Source organism: Oreochromis niloticus, linkage group LG2, assembly GCF_001858045.2.
Source record: "Oreochromis niloticus isolate F11D_XX linkage group LG2, O_niloticus_UMD_NMBU, whole genome shotgun sequence".
NCBI lineage: Eukaryota > Metazoa > Chordata > Actinopteri > Cichliformes > Cichlidae > Oreochromis > Oreochromis niloticus.
The window spans coordinates 34,217,114-34,233,281 of record NC_031966.2 but is presented as its reverse complement, the minus strand read 5'-3'; the positions used below and the strand labels follow the sequence as shown (position 1 = coordinate 34,233,281).

The following is a 16,168-nucleotide window of genomic DNA, read 5'->3' as shown; positions in this document are numbered from 1 at the left end:
TGAACATTTAACAGTGTTTCCTGAAAACCCTCTGCTGTCTGATCATTTCCTGATAACATTTACATTTACAATAATTGATTACACAGCAGTGGAGAGTAGACTTTATCACAGTAGATGTCTTTCTGAAAGTGCTGTAACTAAGTTTAAGAATATAATCCACCCACTGTTATCATCTTCATGCTGCCCAAAGAAAGAAACGGGTCCCTTTTGTGGCATGCTTGATATGTTTTATATATTTTATGTTTTATACTAAAATTTCTTCTGCTTATGTGCACATAGCAATTGCATGTGAGTTTAAATAAACATTTGCCAATGGTGTTCTTTCAGTGGCACATGGGTGTGGCAACTGCTTTGATATTAAACTTTTAATAATGTAAATGTGTTCCTCAATGGTTCGCATATTTCACACGGAAAAATTATGCTAATATGTGGGAGTATTTATTTGAAAAGAATCTCAAACTGAGCAACTCATTCAAAATCTGTGAACACCCCTTTAGCTTGGTGCTATCTTGGCTACATAAAGTGCTCATAATATGAGTGAAACTGTAACGACAACAAAAAAAATCTCACCACTAACAGAATTCTCTCTTCTCACTCTTCGTATTGTGACAGTAGGCTGTTAGTCCATGTTTATCTCAATATACAAAGTGTCCACATCTATTTACAGTGATACATTTTCAAGATATCCTAAACTTTTGTCCGTAAACACCGCTGTTCATGCCACTGTTAGCTGCTGTTAGCCAGCGTTAGTAAAGTTTTTGTAATCGTTAAACTAAAAGTAACCTTTAAAGGTGGATTACATATGTGACCAGTCTCTGTGTTCAAGATGATGGGGCAACATGCCGCCTTTCACAACCCAGTGCTTACTTCTGTGTATTTTTAATAGATTATTTCTAAGTTTAAGCCAATGTTTACATGTACAATATATCGATATATATTTTCAATTAAATAATCTAGAAATTTTTCTTACTGTACTGTTAAACATACCAAAAATGCCCTTATTAAGTAAAAGGTTGTAAGTGGTTGTTAAATAAGTTATCAAAGCTGTGAAAAGATGCCAGATGTGAGACCTGCTTCCACATGATTATAGTTACAGTGTTATAAACATAATAGGCTAAAATAGTTATAACTACTCAGTGGATATATAACGTACTTCTTCAAGTCTGCCTACCAATGGGTTTATTGTTTGAAGTTGATAAACACAAGCAATTAATGCTAATTAAGCTACTGTTAGTGTTACTGCATTTTATTTGTTTAGAATTACACGTCAGTTGGCCATAAGTGAGTTTTCATGTTTCTCTTTGTTTTATTGGTGCAGAACTTTATGTTCTTGGCAAATTTCGCCATTGTCTCCGAAGAAAACCACGAAGACTGTCTTCTCAGGCTTGATGCTCAAACATGACCGCGGGCATGAGGAGGTTTGTTTAAGGGAAAGGGTGGCGCAGAGGGGGCGGAGCTCCCCTCTCCGGGCGGCGTCAGCAGAAGAAAACGGGACAGAGGGGCAGGGGGAGGCCGACAGAGAGATTGGCTTCCCCGGGTGATTTTACCCCATCAGCCGACTTCAGGTAAGAGCAATGAGCGTCTCAGGGCGTTTTCCCGTGACTAATGACAGGAGGTAAAGACTTGTATGCATCGGAAGAAAACACTGCGACGCACCAGCTGTCCGCCCATTCATTTAGAAATCACATTTTACAGCTTATGTGGGGATGCTTGTAGAAATGGTATTCAATAATATTTCAGATTATTCGCTAAAATACGCAGTATTTGTGGGTTAATTGGCTCATGGCATGCACACATGGTAGTTGAACAAAACTGTCACCTTGTGCATTACTTTTATTCTTATTTCATGACTTTGTCTTCTTGGAATACTATATAACTTCTAAGTTGCATATATTATTACAGCCTATTGTGCGTTACTTGCATCCTGTCTGATAAAACTCGCACTCGGGCTTCAGCCACACGTTTAACGGTGTTTTGGGTAATAGAAGTAAAGGTGGCGTTTTCTCTCAGTGAGTGCTAGAATGTGATTGGCGGACGGTGCAGCAGCAGCGGCCGGACGAAGTGCGTCGTCACACTGAGCATGTGTCAGGTTTTATAAGCTGTAAACATCATTCATGTGCACGGGCTCCTCATAATCTAAATCTGCAGTACAAATTGCATCCAGACAGCCCAGAATGTTACAGTGGGCTCCGGCGCTGCAGTGCTGTTCAGTCAGTGTCACGTCTTACAACAGAGGGGCAATTTTGAGGTGCCCCCCCCCACACACACACACATACACACACACACACACACACACACACACAAACACTAATAATAATACTTATAAAAGGATTTGCATTTATTGGCAAGGACATGTCCATCTGAAGGACTGATCTTCCAAAAGCAGTGACACCTGGTGGCAGTGTGATATGTACATTTCCTGTAAAACTGAGTATTGTGAAAGAGTTGCTGCACAGTTAAAATGTTTAGATCATAATGACGATATTTTCAAAGTAATCCGAATCACAGTTTTGCTTTTTTAAAGCTTGAAAACCTGTGAAACCTACCTTGTGAAATCAATGTTAAAAAACAGCCACTTTTTTAATACGTTTATGCTGTTTGCTCAGTTCAAAGCAGCAGCATGTTCTGCTGGGCTGGTTTGCATTAGGAGAGATGCTTTTCCTTTCTTTATTCAAATAACCTTGGGTATAGCTAACTGCCATCTGACCACCACTGTTGTCTTCTTAACAGAGTACATGGGAGGGGCATTTGTTTCTAGTTTTTATAGAGATATTAGAAGGCTTGTATTCAAGTGCCTGTATCCATGTGTATCTGGTTGAGACACCACTGTTTGCATATTGACGCTCAGCTTTGCCTGTTAATTTGTTTGTCATGCTGTAACATGATCAGGGTGCATGAGAGATTTTTTTTTTCAAGAGATGCAGCCCTAATAGGAGCTCAGTTTTTTGAAAAAAACTCCCCAACTTCATTTAACAGAGAAGTGAAACACTCACTATTAGGAGTATCCTGCCAGAGTCTCCTGGGCTGATTTTTTTTCTGGAGACAAAGTAAAAGCTAGCAACATAAAGTAAATCTTTTTTCCAAAACCTTTGATTTCTCTTTTTCTATGTGATATTCGGGGACAGACAGCAGTGATGTCTAATGCTAATAATGCTTTATTTGCCTGAATGTTCTATTGATTGTCTTGAGTGTGTGATACATCAAGTTGGAATGCCTTCTAGTAACTGGGCTCTGGTCTCTGCAGCAGAAAACTCGTTCTCAAACTAAATCATATACAGTGCAGTCTAGCCTCACTACCTCCTGTATAGCCACAGTACTGCATCATTATGAACTGTGCAATGAGTGGTCAAGCTTCTACAGAGTTGTGTATTTGCTATTTGATTTGATTGAATTTGTTTTTTTTCATGTACCTTCCAGGTAAAACAGATGTATTCAGGAAACACTTAAACTAGCCTTCTGCAGCCATCCCCAAAGTCACGAGTGCTGCAACCCACTTAAAAAACAGAAAATCCCATAAGGTCCACCATATCTTAAATCTTCACTCTAATCGAAATACAAGAGAAAATTATGTATTTACTTTAAAATTTCACTCAAAACCATCAAAAACATTACAGGTTGCTGGGTATAAATTGCTAAAGCTGCCCGGTCAAATGCACATTGTTAAGGCCAATGTGTCACCCACCTGCCACTGGGACACAAACTTTAATACAAGAGCAGCAAGTAATATCAAACTAACTGCTTCCTATTACCACTGTTAAAACTCCTTTATTATATAAATATTTTTTAAATAAATGTATTAATATAAGTATGTAATTGTACATGCATTTAATTAATTTCTAGTTCAATTTCTGTTATTACGGCAGCCCACCTGCAGTACCTGCGTGGTCCACCAGGGGGGGCCCACACTTTGATAATCACTGGCCTATTGGATGGCTGTATGAAATGATCCCTAATAACATTTAATATTTTTGGTATCATTGCTGGAAATTTTGACCTTGAAAATGGAAATTGGTGCCAGCTGCTATAAATACTGTAAACAGTGTATTTGGAGCCGCTCTGCTGGACAACCTGTGTCATTACACCAAGTTTCTTTTCTTCTATTTACAGCTGCTTTCAAAAATGATATTGGTGTATGGCTTTTATCCCACTCAGGCTCTATGCTGTAATGTACACTCACCTGCCACTTCATTAGTTACACCTTCTAAGTACTGAGTCACACCCCCTTTAACCTTCAAAGCTGCCTTAATTCTTCATGGCATAGATTCAACAAGGTGCTGGAAGCATGCCTCAGAGATTTTGGTCCATATTGACATGATAACATCACACAGTTGCTGCAGATTTGTTGGCTGCACATCCATGATGCAAATTTCTCATTCCACCATGTCCCAGAGTCCCTCTTTAGTACTGAGATCTGGTGACTGTGCAGGACATTTGCATACAGGGAACTGAGACAAAGTCCTTTTGAGATGGTGTTTAAACGATGTTCGGTTAGTACTAAGGGGCCTAAAGTATGCCAACAAAGAACAGGTGCACCTGATGAAATGGCCAGTGAATGCCTGTGGCTGTTTTATTCTTTTAGAAGATTTTAGCAATGATAGGCTGGTGTAACTACACTGCTAAAGAGCCCTGCCTGTGATAGCTCAAGCTACTGACTTCTTCCTGACGGAGTTATCAGAGTTTTGCTGTGTGAGATCTGCAGCTGGCTCCAGGTTGAGAGAAGCATTTAACAGTAAATGCAGAAATAATGAATAATACAGTAATACAACTGTCTGTATGTCATACTGAGGCATACTGATTTATTCAAGTGCAGCCATGTATCTGAAACTAAACAAACAGACTGTTTAAGCGCTATCACGGAAAGCTGGGAAATGCTATTCCAACCAGCAGTAATGTAATCACTGAGATAAATCTGCATTTGCTAAAAAGAAAATTATTGAAACAGGGCGAACTGAAGCACTGCAGCCAGTCCAGTCACAATGCATGCATAAGGAATTGGCATTTAAAAGCCTTTTATGGTCATTACTCCTGATGCTCTGTGTGACGTGTCCGGAGTTGGTACGCAGCACTTACGTGCATCATTTGCCTGTGTAGGTGTCAGGTGTCTCACAGGTGTCGGAATGTCAAAGTCTTTCAGTGCCGAGGAGATGGCGGAGATAAAGGAGGCCTTTAACAAAGTGGGTGAGTAAAAATGTGTGTTTGTGTGTGTGCGTTCACATTGCAGATATCTATGAATTAGCCACTTATTTTTGACTGTGTGGTGTATATGACTGTTAAAGGCGCTCTTTGTGCGCGCCTGTATGCGTGTGCAGGATCTGGCAGACAGAAGCTTTGATAACGTTCCCGTTATTGCCTAAAGCAGCGATCCCCAACCCCCGGGCCACGGACCGGTACCGGGCCGCGAGAGTTGTTCAAGCTCGGGTGTGAAATTGATGGTTTTCAGGGTTTTTATCGCTAACTCGGTTTCCCTGGGTCTTTTCCCATTTTTTGGTACCAGGCCGGTACTCTGGATAAAAGTCATGGCAGAATACCCCAAGATTGCCACAACAGCACACACACACTATCTGTGTGAAGCGGCGTTTTCTGTGGTTACAGCTACCAAAACGAAATTGCAGAGCAGGCTGAGCATAAGCAATACACTTCAGGTGTCATTGTCTCCCCTCTCATTGATTTAGCGTTATGGTGAATTATATATCTTCATGTAGTTTATACTTGTTTTATCGCGTCTTATTTTGAAAGAAATATTTACATGTTACCATAGCGACCAGAGAGCATTAAGGGGGAGAGAGGAGGATGCTACTCTCAATGTTGTCGGCGCATTTCAGGAGGACGCTGCTAATAAAGTTACACAATTACACAGTGAATTCACGTTTATTATTATATTTACAAAATACCACAGTTTTTGTCTTGGTTGTATCATTTATTTTGTTGTATTTGTCCGCCATACCTTAAAGGACGATCTGTGAAAATACAGTCTGACATTAAACCGGTCCGTGGTGCAAAAAAGTTTGGGGACCGCTGGTCTAAAGGAGCAATTCAGCAAATTTTACTCTAAAAAAGTTGTGTAACATGTAAGCAGAGAAAAGAATGCCATGATTTGCACATCATTTCAATGGAAAATACTACAAAGTAAACATCAAGACTTTAGGGCACTGACTCTCAGCATGGAGCATGCTGCTGTGAGGAAACGCTCTGCTGTCACAATGGCAGCACTTTAAATCTTGCCCTGCATATCTGGAAAAATGTAAATAAAGAAATAAAGAGTAGAAGTTTAAGCTTGAGTAAAATTCTCTTTCATTTCATTTCCTGTCTCGACCCACCACGTGTAGATGCGGATGGCAATGGGTACATCTCCTCCACCGAACTTGGCAATCTCTTCCGAGAGGTTGGCTGTCCTGTCCCCGGATATCAGCTCAGACAACTCCTCCAGAAGCTGGACCTGAACAATGACAGCAAAATTGAATTATCAGAGTTCGAGGCTGTAGGTAACACTAGTTAACTAACTAACCATAGTAATTCACAGCTTTACTAACAGTTTACTCACAACAACCGAAAAAGTAAACATGTTACATAAAATTCTGTTTATATACTAATGTACTATAGAGAAAGGCAAACTACCATAACATATTAAGTGATAAACGACTTATATCAGTTATTATCTTGACAAATGTACAGTAACCATGGTTTGATTGTCTGTAAGTTAGTGTGTGTTTGCATATATATTCAGCTCTTTAAGGAACTCAAAGATGACCGCATAGCCCAGAGTTTCAGGAAAGCGCTCAACAAGAAAGAAGGCATTGTAGCCATCGGGGGCACCAGCGAGCTCTCAAGTGCAGGAACTCAACATTCGATCTCTGGTTAGTAACGCCTTATATGATATGTGTGGTGTCACCGCCCAGTGGAGTCAGAGAACTCTCTGATCAAACAGCCTCAGGTTTTAGTCATCTCAGAAACCGATCTGACACTTGGCTCTGTCGTATTTCAGAGCAGGAGCGCTTCGCCTTTGCCAACTACCTCAACTCGGCTTTGGAGAAGGATCCCGACTGTCAGCACGTTCTCCCCATCAACCCCAACACCGAGGATCTGTTTAAAGCTGTCGGAGATGGCATCATGCTCTGGTAAAGCAGTTTTCTTTAGACGCTGTTTTCAAGTGTCACGTCCAGGCAGTGCGCTAAGATGCTTCCCTCACGCTCACTGTTTCAGTAAACTGATCAACCTCTCTGTGCCTGACACCATCGACGAGAGAACCATCAACAAAAAGAAACTGACTCCTTTCACCAAACAGGTCAGTTGGTTCCCTTTCACATCTTAATCGCGTGGTTGCTTAAAGCGATTTAACCCCTGACCCTTCATATCCTACAGGAGAACCTGAACTTGGCTCTGAATTCAGCTTCAGCCATCGGGTGCCAGGTCGTCAACATCGGAGCTCAAGATCTGAAGGAGGGGAAACCTCACCTGGTGCTCGGGCTCCTCTGGCAGATTATCAAGATAGGGCTGTTTGCCGATATCGAGCTGAGCCGCAATGAAGGTGGAGCACATAGAAGTGCAGATAGATTCGTCTGTGGAGAGGGAATTTTGCAAACATGCAAAAAGTAAAACACAATTTAAAGGGGACCCATTATTTGTTTTTCCTATATTTTCTATCATTTCACTTCCCGGCCACAAAAAAGTGACTTGCTCTAAAATGTCCCGTTGAACTGCCTTTAGCTCTTCACTAAGCTTATGCAGTGTCACTGCATTTACTTCTATCCAAAGCTGCACTGTTTTTTTGACAAAATCTGAACCCTCTTTGACAATTTGAGCCCAGTGAATCCTGGCTTTGTCATCCTGAACTGACTGAAGCAGCCTCAGGCTATGTCCACACGTACCCGGGTATTTTTGAAAACGCAGATTTTTCTATGCGTTTGCACCTTTCGTCCACACGTAAACGGCGTTTTCGGTCAGTGAAAACGGAGATTTCTAAAAACTCCGGCCAGGGTGGATATTTTCTAAAACTCCGTTTTTGCATTTACGTGTGGACGAGAAAAACGGAGAAAACGCAGCGTCAAAGGTGTGCGCCTTTTTTGACGTCACAGTGTGCGCCACGTTGTTGTTTCGATGAAATGAATTTCTACAATACTGTTACTGTTAATTGTACTCTCTGCAGTGTTTAAATGCTTACATATACACACACAGTTACTGTCCCTCCACACATACGACTCGGTTCTGCTTCTATGCCCCAGCTTTGTTTACTATTTCCCACCGAGGCTTCTAGACTTCTGATTGGCCAACATTTCTACACGGTTAGGAATATAGCGCCACCTGCTGCTTTGGCATGTTCCTAGCAGCGTTTTCCTTCATTTCTGCCTTTACGTGTGGACGGGATTATTTTTTAAAACGAAAACGGAAAATCTCCGTTTTCAAAAATACCCGTGTACGTGTGGACATAGCCTCAGATTATAACCCTGCCCCCACAGGCTCGTACAGTAGACACAAACATGTACAGGATGTGTCTGTGTGTTAATGGAAGGCTCCTACCTATTTGCTTAGTTAAAACCAGGTGGTGATGGGTTTCCTGTCCAGGCTGTATATATACACTATTAGACTGGTGGCTGAACTTTAAACTATAGTAGATAAAAACAGGAGAGTCCCAGGATCAAAACATGGAAGTTAATATAGCAGTTGTCCTCTAAATACATGCTGGAGTTTATTAGTCATTCCTCTCTCTGTATAGCTATTGCAGCGTTGCTAGAGGAAGGTGAGAGTCTGGAGGAACTGATGAAGCTCAGTCCTGAAGAGCTGCTGCTCCGCTGGGTCAATTTCCATTTAAAGAAAGTCGGGATGAAGATATCAAACTTTTCTGCTGATGTTAAGGTAAGAAAATGTAACCAGTCGCTTCACTGTTTGGTATCAGAAGCTGAAGCCTTATTTGATCTTTTACAGATGTTGGGTCACAATTAAAAAAATCTCACATTCTCTTCAGGCTAATATATCTGTGACAGTATAAACACTTTATTCATGGGTTGTAGTTCTCACACACAGGTGTTTGAATAGTTGCTTAGATTAAACATTAAACTAGAATATTTAAATGATGAGGGCAGAATATGCACAAATAGTCCCTGTGAAACAGAAGAGTGTTTGTTTTCCACTCTCGGCTCTGTTTGATTTCACATTCCTAATACGGTCATTTCACAGCTACCTGCTTTTCTCTGAACTTTCTCTTTATGAGGGACAGCCAATCAGAGGGAAGCTGGCTAAAGGGGAGGGACGCTTTAAAGACAGAGGGTAGTTTGTTTCAGGTAGAGGATGAACTGATTGTCTCCACCAAAGCCCAGCATGAGCCAAATAATTATAGGTCAAATTAAATAGATCGTTTTTATCATTAACTCGGTTTCCCTGGGTCTTTCCCTGTGTGTTATGAATAAATGTTCTTTTTTTGTACCGGTACTGGTTTTATTTTGTTGTATTTATCCGCGACATCTTAAAGGCCGGTCCGTGGTGCAAAAAAGGTTGGGCACAGATGAAACAGATGTTCAGTAAAATATTAAAAAGCAAAGGCAGGGTGGCTATAGTTGGCTGCAGTTAACTGTATTCTACTCTCACATAAAAATTTGTTAATGCACATTTATTTTTGCACACATTTACACATTAAATGCACATTTACATTTATTTTGCATGAGTATTGTCACATATTGCAACAACATATAATGCTATTGAAATCAACCCTGAATGTATGTTTACTCTCAAAATGCTGACTTCAACTAATCAAACTACGCTAATTACAAGTAGAATATAAATGTTACATTTAATTGAGTTTTACTCCATATTGATTGCGGGTGCAGAATCTTTTTTCTAGCGCTGGGAATAAACATGAGTGCAGTCTGACACGTGTCTGTCTCTGTTTCCATGCAGGACTCCAAGGCCTACTTCCACCTGCTCGAGCAGATCGCCCCAGATGGCAGCAAAGAGGACGTTCCCCGTGTTAACATTGAAATGAGTGGTCTATATGTGAGTTTGCTTGAAAGGCAGTGTGTCGTTTGCCTTGTAGATTCTTTGTTTGTAGTGCTGTTCTAGTCAGGCCTAACCCTCCATACACACCCTGCATACACACACACACACACAGTAGAAAAATGCCCCAGTGATGTCAGAGAAAATGGTTCAATTTCTTTATTTGAACGCTTGAAAATAAACCAATACAGAGGATGAATCTGTCTTTTAAGTACATGTATATTACACACCTCTGTGCCTGTGTGTGTGTCACAGGAGCAGGATCTGGTAAAGAGAGCAGAGTGCATGCTGCAGCAGGCCAACCGTCTGGGCTGCAGGCAGTTTGTCACTGCCGCCGATGTCGTGAGTGGAAACGCTAAACTCAACATGGCCTTCGTGGCGACCCTCTTCAACAAACACCCGGCTCTCACTAAACCAGAGAACCAAGAGTGGATTGTGGAGAGTAAGCATGGATGAGTATTTCTTTCTCGCTCCTGTAGTCGCTGAGGTAAGATCCTGTGGCTGAGTCTGTCTCTTGCGATCTCCAGGTGAGACCAGGGAGGAGAGAACTTTCAGGAACTGGATGAACTCTCTCGGCGTCTCTCCAAATGTTCATCATATCTATGGGTCAGTGTGTGATCTGTACCGTTTAGCAACACTCTGATATGTAGTTCACATGTGCATGTTCACCTCACACGCCACTGTGTGTATGTACAGTGATCTGCAGAATGCCATAGTGATTCTGCAGCTTTATGAAAAGATTAAGGTTCCAGTGGACTGGGACAAAGTCAATCGCCCTCCGTTCAAAGCAACAGGAGGAGGCCACTTAAAAAAGGTAAATACACAAACTGCTTCATTCAAAGAACAGTTTTTATAAAAGATGTTCACGTGGAAACGACACATACACATTTAATGGGTGTGTATGATGCTCATTTCCAGCTTCATATATTTATTCTTGGACTGTAGAAGAGTAGCTTTGCATTATTCACGGCTGAGAATAATCCTTTTGTCTTAGATTGGGTCTTGGTGCAGCACCTCATTTTGTTTCACATTTGACACACATTCCTCCCGTCTCTTTAAGACAACTGTTTTCTTATTGGCTGCCCCTCATACAAAGACAGTCTAATCAGTAGATGGATGGAGCTTCTACGCTGACAGTCTAAGCTTAGGTGACCATATTAAGGACATCCATCAACAACATTAACAAATCTCATAAATCCATATTTTACTGCATTAAAACTGCATCTACAGATTGACCTTTTTTAGTATTATTATTTAAAATGGGAATCTACTCTTTTTAATCATTTGATATGTTTTCTATTATAAAGTAAATGTGGCTTTTGAAATTTGCAATGTTTTGTTTGTGTGCGTGTAAAAACTAGGGTTCCCAAAAAGTTGGGACAGTGTGTAAAGTGTAAAGAACAAGTTGCAGATCCCAAAAATGTCTTTGTGCGCACTGCAGATTGAAAACTGTAACTACGCCGTGCAGCTGGGGAAGCAAAAAGCCGGTTTTTCCCTGGTGGGGATTGGTGGACAGGACCTGTACGACGGAAACGCTACTCTAACCCTGGCACTGGTGTGGCAGCTGATGAGGAGGTGATTTTCTTTTTATTCCTATGTTGGGTTTGCAGTACAGTCGAGGACAGATAGGGGGTGCTGCTGATTCAGGATGGAAACTGAAAAAGTCAGAGCTCTCTCAGCAAGTTCACTGAGTTTAATGCACTGAGCTGTTATGATGAGACACATCGGTGCACTGATGATTAAAAACATCGGGGCTTATGGGAAATATAGTGCTCAATGATGAGGCTAATATTCTCACATCCACATGCAGGTACACGTTAAATGTCCTTGAAGACCTTGGACATGGAGAAGTTGCTGGAGATGATTTGATCATTTCATGGGTCAACAAGACTTTGTCTGGTGCTGGCAAGACTTCCTCTATAAAAACCTTTAAGGTAAAAAGTTACATTTTACCAGAGAACGTATGGATTCATTACACAAATTAGCCAATTACTAGTGTAATGTGAGCTATCCTCACATGTATATTCTGTTTCGTCATTGTGGATTATTGCTTGTGAAGAGTGAAAGGCCAGCTGTGGACGTGTGATGCTTGTGTGCTCCTCTGTTTAGGACAAAACAATCAGTAGCAGTCTGCCAGTTCTCGACCTGATTGATGCCATCCAGCCGCAGAGTGTGAACTTTGAGCTGGTTAAAAAGGAAAATCTGTCAGATGAAGACAAACTGAACAATGCCAAGTAATCACCTCTGCTGCTCTCTGTTTGTTTCAGTAGTTACTGGGCTTTTGTATTTCATTACATTGCTATCTAGAACCTTAGCTGGCAGTGGGGCATTCTGATTATTGTGTTTATTGAGATGATGAGGTGATACGCTCTAATAACCATCCTTCCTTTTTCCAGGTATGCCATCTCCATGGCGAGGAAGATTGGTGCCAAAGTCTACGCCCTGCCTGAAGACCTGGTAGAGGTCAACCCCAAAATGGTGATGACCATCTTCGCCTGCCTGATGGGGAGAGGGATGAAGAAAGCTTAAAGGAGACACGCTTGCACCTAAATACAAACAGACACACGTGTAGTGGGCATAGGTGTACTGCGTTGTTGTTTTATGTGGTTATTCTGAGCTAGCCAAAACAGAGTGAATCCAATCTGAGCGTAAACAGTAAAGTGCAGTAAAGTGGGACTTCTTTAACGGCTACATGACATTAAACGTCGAGGTTTGGTTTGGGGCTTTTCTTTGGATCTCATTTTTACGATCGTTTACGAGCGGCGATCGTCGTCTGTGCTGCTCGCCGAGTTGAATCTAATAGAGCACTGACTATCACAGGGTCTGAGCAATGCATGCGAGGACCGTGTGAAGGGGAAACCTGTAAGAAAATATGAAATTGTGTCTTTTTGTCTATCTTTAAGTTATGACACATGGCAAATATTCAAAAACAACTACTTCACATGTCACATAGAAGCACCTAATGCTGCTTTTCCTTCATTGCTGAACATATTTAACGTTTTCTCAGCTGCTTCATCCTCTCAACTTCCCATGTGTCAGTTATTGTTCTTAAGCCATAATAATCTTTCATGTATACGACCAAAGCTGTGCTAGATTACAGGCAGTTTATATATTCACAGAATACAAAACTGAAAACTGTTTTAACCTTCAATGTGTATTAAATGCTTTTACTAGGATTTTTAACCAAGAACAACACATCTGTAGTGCTTTTTTCTAGCATCGACACCATGTCTGTAGACGGTCTATAACACTTCAATTCAGTAGCTCTGCTTTGCTGCCATGATGACTGCAATAAACGACCTCAGAGGTTTAGTCTGGATCAATCTAAAGTGATGCGAGCAATACTTTCAACGTGCTGTGTGCACAATTACGTCTGTTATGTTACATAATAAAATCTTTTTTCATATATTATCTAGTTTTGTGTTCTGTGGGATTTGTTCTGTTGGAGTTTCAAGCGTTTTATTGCAACAACCACACATTTACTTACTGAACAGAACCAATAACAGTCATTCATTTCAATTTCTTTAAATATTATTATTGAGATTTCGCTTTCCATCCATTTAGATCATTCCATCACAAATAGCAGGATGTTGTATTTATTTGTATTTAGCAGTTTAAGACTGTTTTACATGTAATTAATTGATAGCACAGCTGAGGCTTCTCTGAATGTTCTTGGTCTACTGAAACAGGATATCAAGGATAAATGAAAATTTAATTTTTAAGAGCACACTATATATACCAGTCATTTCTTTTGTGTGTGTGTGTGTGTGTGCGCTGCATAAACATCACATTAAAGAGTTGGATTTAATAATGGACTGTTTTCAGTCAGTATGCAAACAGCAGCAGGTTAATCCAAATCCTCTACTGGATTGGGAGGGTGGAGTGAACTCCTCAGTTTGAGATGATCTGAGCTGTGTGACATGGATCGTTATCAGAAGATGCGTATACTGTGGTCATAAAGGGATGGACATGGTCAGCAGCAGTACTCGGGTAGGCTGTGCCATTTATGCTCAATCCTCCCAAAGTTTGCCAAGAAAGCATCAGCCCACACCGTTACACCACCACTACCTGCCAGAAGCACTGATAGAAGGCAGGATGAATGTTGCAGCAAATAACAAGACTCATCAGAGCAGGCAACCTGGTTCCAGTCTACTGTTGTCCAGTTTTGGTGAGCATGTGTGAAATGTGGCATCAGTGTACTGTTTTTACCCGACAGGAGCGGCAGCTGGTGTGTTTTCTGCTGCTGTCGCCCATCTGCTTAACAGTATAGCACATTCAGAGGTGCTCTTCTATATGACTTGGTTGGTTTTGAAGGTTGCTGGTTCGAGCCCCGGCTCCGACAGTCTCGGTCATTGTGTCCTTGGGCAAGACACTTCACCCGTTGCCTACTAGTGGTGGTCAGAGGGCCCGGTGGCGCCAGTGTCCGGCAGCCTCGCCTCTGTCAGTGCGCCCCAGGGCAGCTGTGGCTACAATGTAGCTTGCCATCACCAGTGTGTGAATGTGTGGATGACTGAATATGTAAAGCGCTTTGGGGTCCTTAGGGACTAAGTAAAGCGCTATACAAATACAGGCCATTTACCATTTTTGAGTTACTGTTGCCCTCCTGTCAGCTCGAAGCAGTCTGGTTCTCCTCTGACTGCTGGTATCCACAAGTTATTTTTGCCAGAAGAACTGCTGCACACTGCATATTTCCTCTTCTCTCTGTAAACAATACAGAGGGTTATGTGGGAAAATCCCAGCAGATCAGAGACCAGCCTGTGTGATAACATCAACCACACCACATTTAAAGTTGTTTAAATCACTTTTCTTCCTCATTCTGATGCTCAAACTGAACTTCAGTGCGTTTTCCTGCACTGCCAAAAATCTGTTGGGTTACTGCCCTGTGGTTGGCTGATTAGATTCACATTAGCAAATAGCTGAACAGTTGGTCCTAAGAAAGTGGCCATTTTACTTTTTTTTATTTTTAGAACTCAAGAAGTTTATTGTCATGTCGTATGGTGTTACCCAGCCTGAAACGAAATACTGTTTCTAACCAGGTGTCACAGTTTAAAAAGAATAAGTTTTTAAAAAAGAGCAGCAAAAAAAAAGAGGCATAAATAGTGTAAAATCTAAGTTCTAAAACAAACACCAGTCACATTCGTTCAGGTAGATAGCAGCAGTCCTGTCACAGATTTAATAATCTAATTACTAATTATTTCCATAAACTTTGCAGAAACTATCAGGACGTTGTTACGGTTGGCTCGTAAGGCTGGAACACAACAACCATTTACTCTCTAATGAAGGTCATATTCATCAATCCATTCATCCATTCCGCTTATCCTTATCAGGATCACAGGGAGGCTCCTGAAGCTCATATATTAACCAATATTGAAAGCACAAAACCAAAAAGGAACAGCAATCTATCACAAAGGCTGCTTGACGAGGAAGCGTAAAGGAGCAGAAAGAGCTGAGGCAGAAGCCACTATACTACATCTATCATCAGGGGGCGGGTCCTAGGACTCAAAAACACAAATCACAGCCAAATGTATGCACAGACAAGCAAACAGCAAACAATAGCAGTGCTAGCGATCCATAACCTTGTTTTAACTAACTAATTTTACACTGTGGGCCACATACAGCCCTTCTTTATGTGCCGGACCAGAGAAAATCCCCTTTGTGTCAGTGTGAAGACTTTTAGCTAAACACTTAATCCCTGAGATGACTTAATATTGTTATTGTACATGTACAAGAATTAGTAAAGGCTTTTTAGAATAGAATAGAATAGAATAGAATAGAATAGAATTGTAGCTTATTATGTGGCAGGTAGTTGAAAAACTGTAACTTTTCCATTGAATTGTTTATCTATCTATTTGGTGTAGTGTGAAAGTCTTTATCAACAGAAAACTGTCACATTTATGAAAAAACAGTTTAAAGTTCAAAATCTATGCACTCCTTCACATTTTCCAAAGCCTTCGAGCTGCCCAGGTTGGAATTCTTCGCTGAGCTGATTCTGGTCCCCGGGCCTTATGTTTGATGCCCCTGGCTTAGAGTGTTAAATACGAATTCAGAGTTATCTGAAGCAAAAAGGAGCTAAGCTATGATTTACAAACAAAGCATTAAGCTAAAAGGTGTTAATACACTGATGGGAACCAACATTATATTTGATTTGCTATTTCAGGAAAATGACAGAATCCATCAAGGGTTT

The 16,168-nt window shown here is 41.0% G+C and overlaps 1 protein-coding gene and 1 long non-coding RNA gene across 2 annotated transcripts; one reads left to right on the top strand and one right to left on the bottom strand.

The window, feature by feature from the left end:
- Positions 1–1,436: 1,436 nt before the first annotated feature.
- Positions 1,437–13,392, top strand: LOC100709190 (plastin-3). Its single transcript, XM_003451818.5, has 16 exons — positions 1,437–1,565; positions 5,092–5,178; positions 6,327–6,478; positions 6,725–6,854; positions 6,983–7,115; positions 7,201–7,282; positions 7,360–7,525; positions 8,711–8,850; positions 9,889–9,984; positions 10,240–10,426; positions 10,512–10,590; positions 10,681–10,798; positions 11,426–11,559; positions 11,795–11,918; positions 12,094–12,218; positions 12,381–13,392. The coding sequence occupies exons 2-16, from the start codon at positions 5,118–5,120 to the stop codon at positions 12,511–12,513; spliced, it is 1,860 nt and encodes a 619-aa protein (XP_003451866.1). The 5' UTR covers positions 1,437–1,565; positions 5,092–5,117; the 3' UTR covers positions 12,514–13,392.
- LOC112842191 (uncharacterized) lies at positions 7,372–8,206 on the bottom strand. Its single transcript, XR_003213908.1, has 2 exons — positions 8,159–8,206; positions 7,372–7,556 (listed from the first exon to the last, which is right to left on the bottom strand). It is a non-coding gene; the product is annotated as an uncharacterized LOC112842191 (long non-coding RNA).
- Positions 13,393–16,168: the final 2,776 nt, after the last annotated feature.

Bases quoted from the DNA above. Each gene is read 5' to 3' on its own strand.
- LOC100709190 (XM_003451818.5), top strand. From the start codon at position 5,118: ATGTCAAAGTCTTTCAGTGCCGAGGAGATGGCGGAGATAAAGGAGGCC. The intron at 7,526-8,710 runs GTGGAGCACATA...CTCTCTGTATAG, and splicing joins CGAGCTGAGCCGCAATGAAG to CTATTGCAGCGTTGCTAGAG. The intron at 11,560-11,794 runs GTGATTTTCTTT...ATCCACATGCAG, and splicing joins GTGTGGCAGCTGATGAGGAG to GTACACGTTAAATGTCCTTG.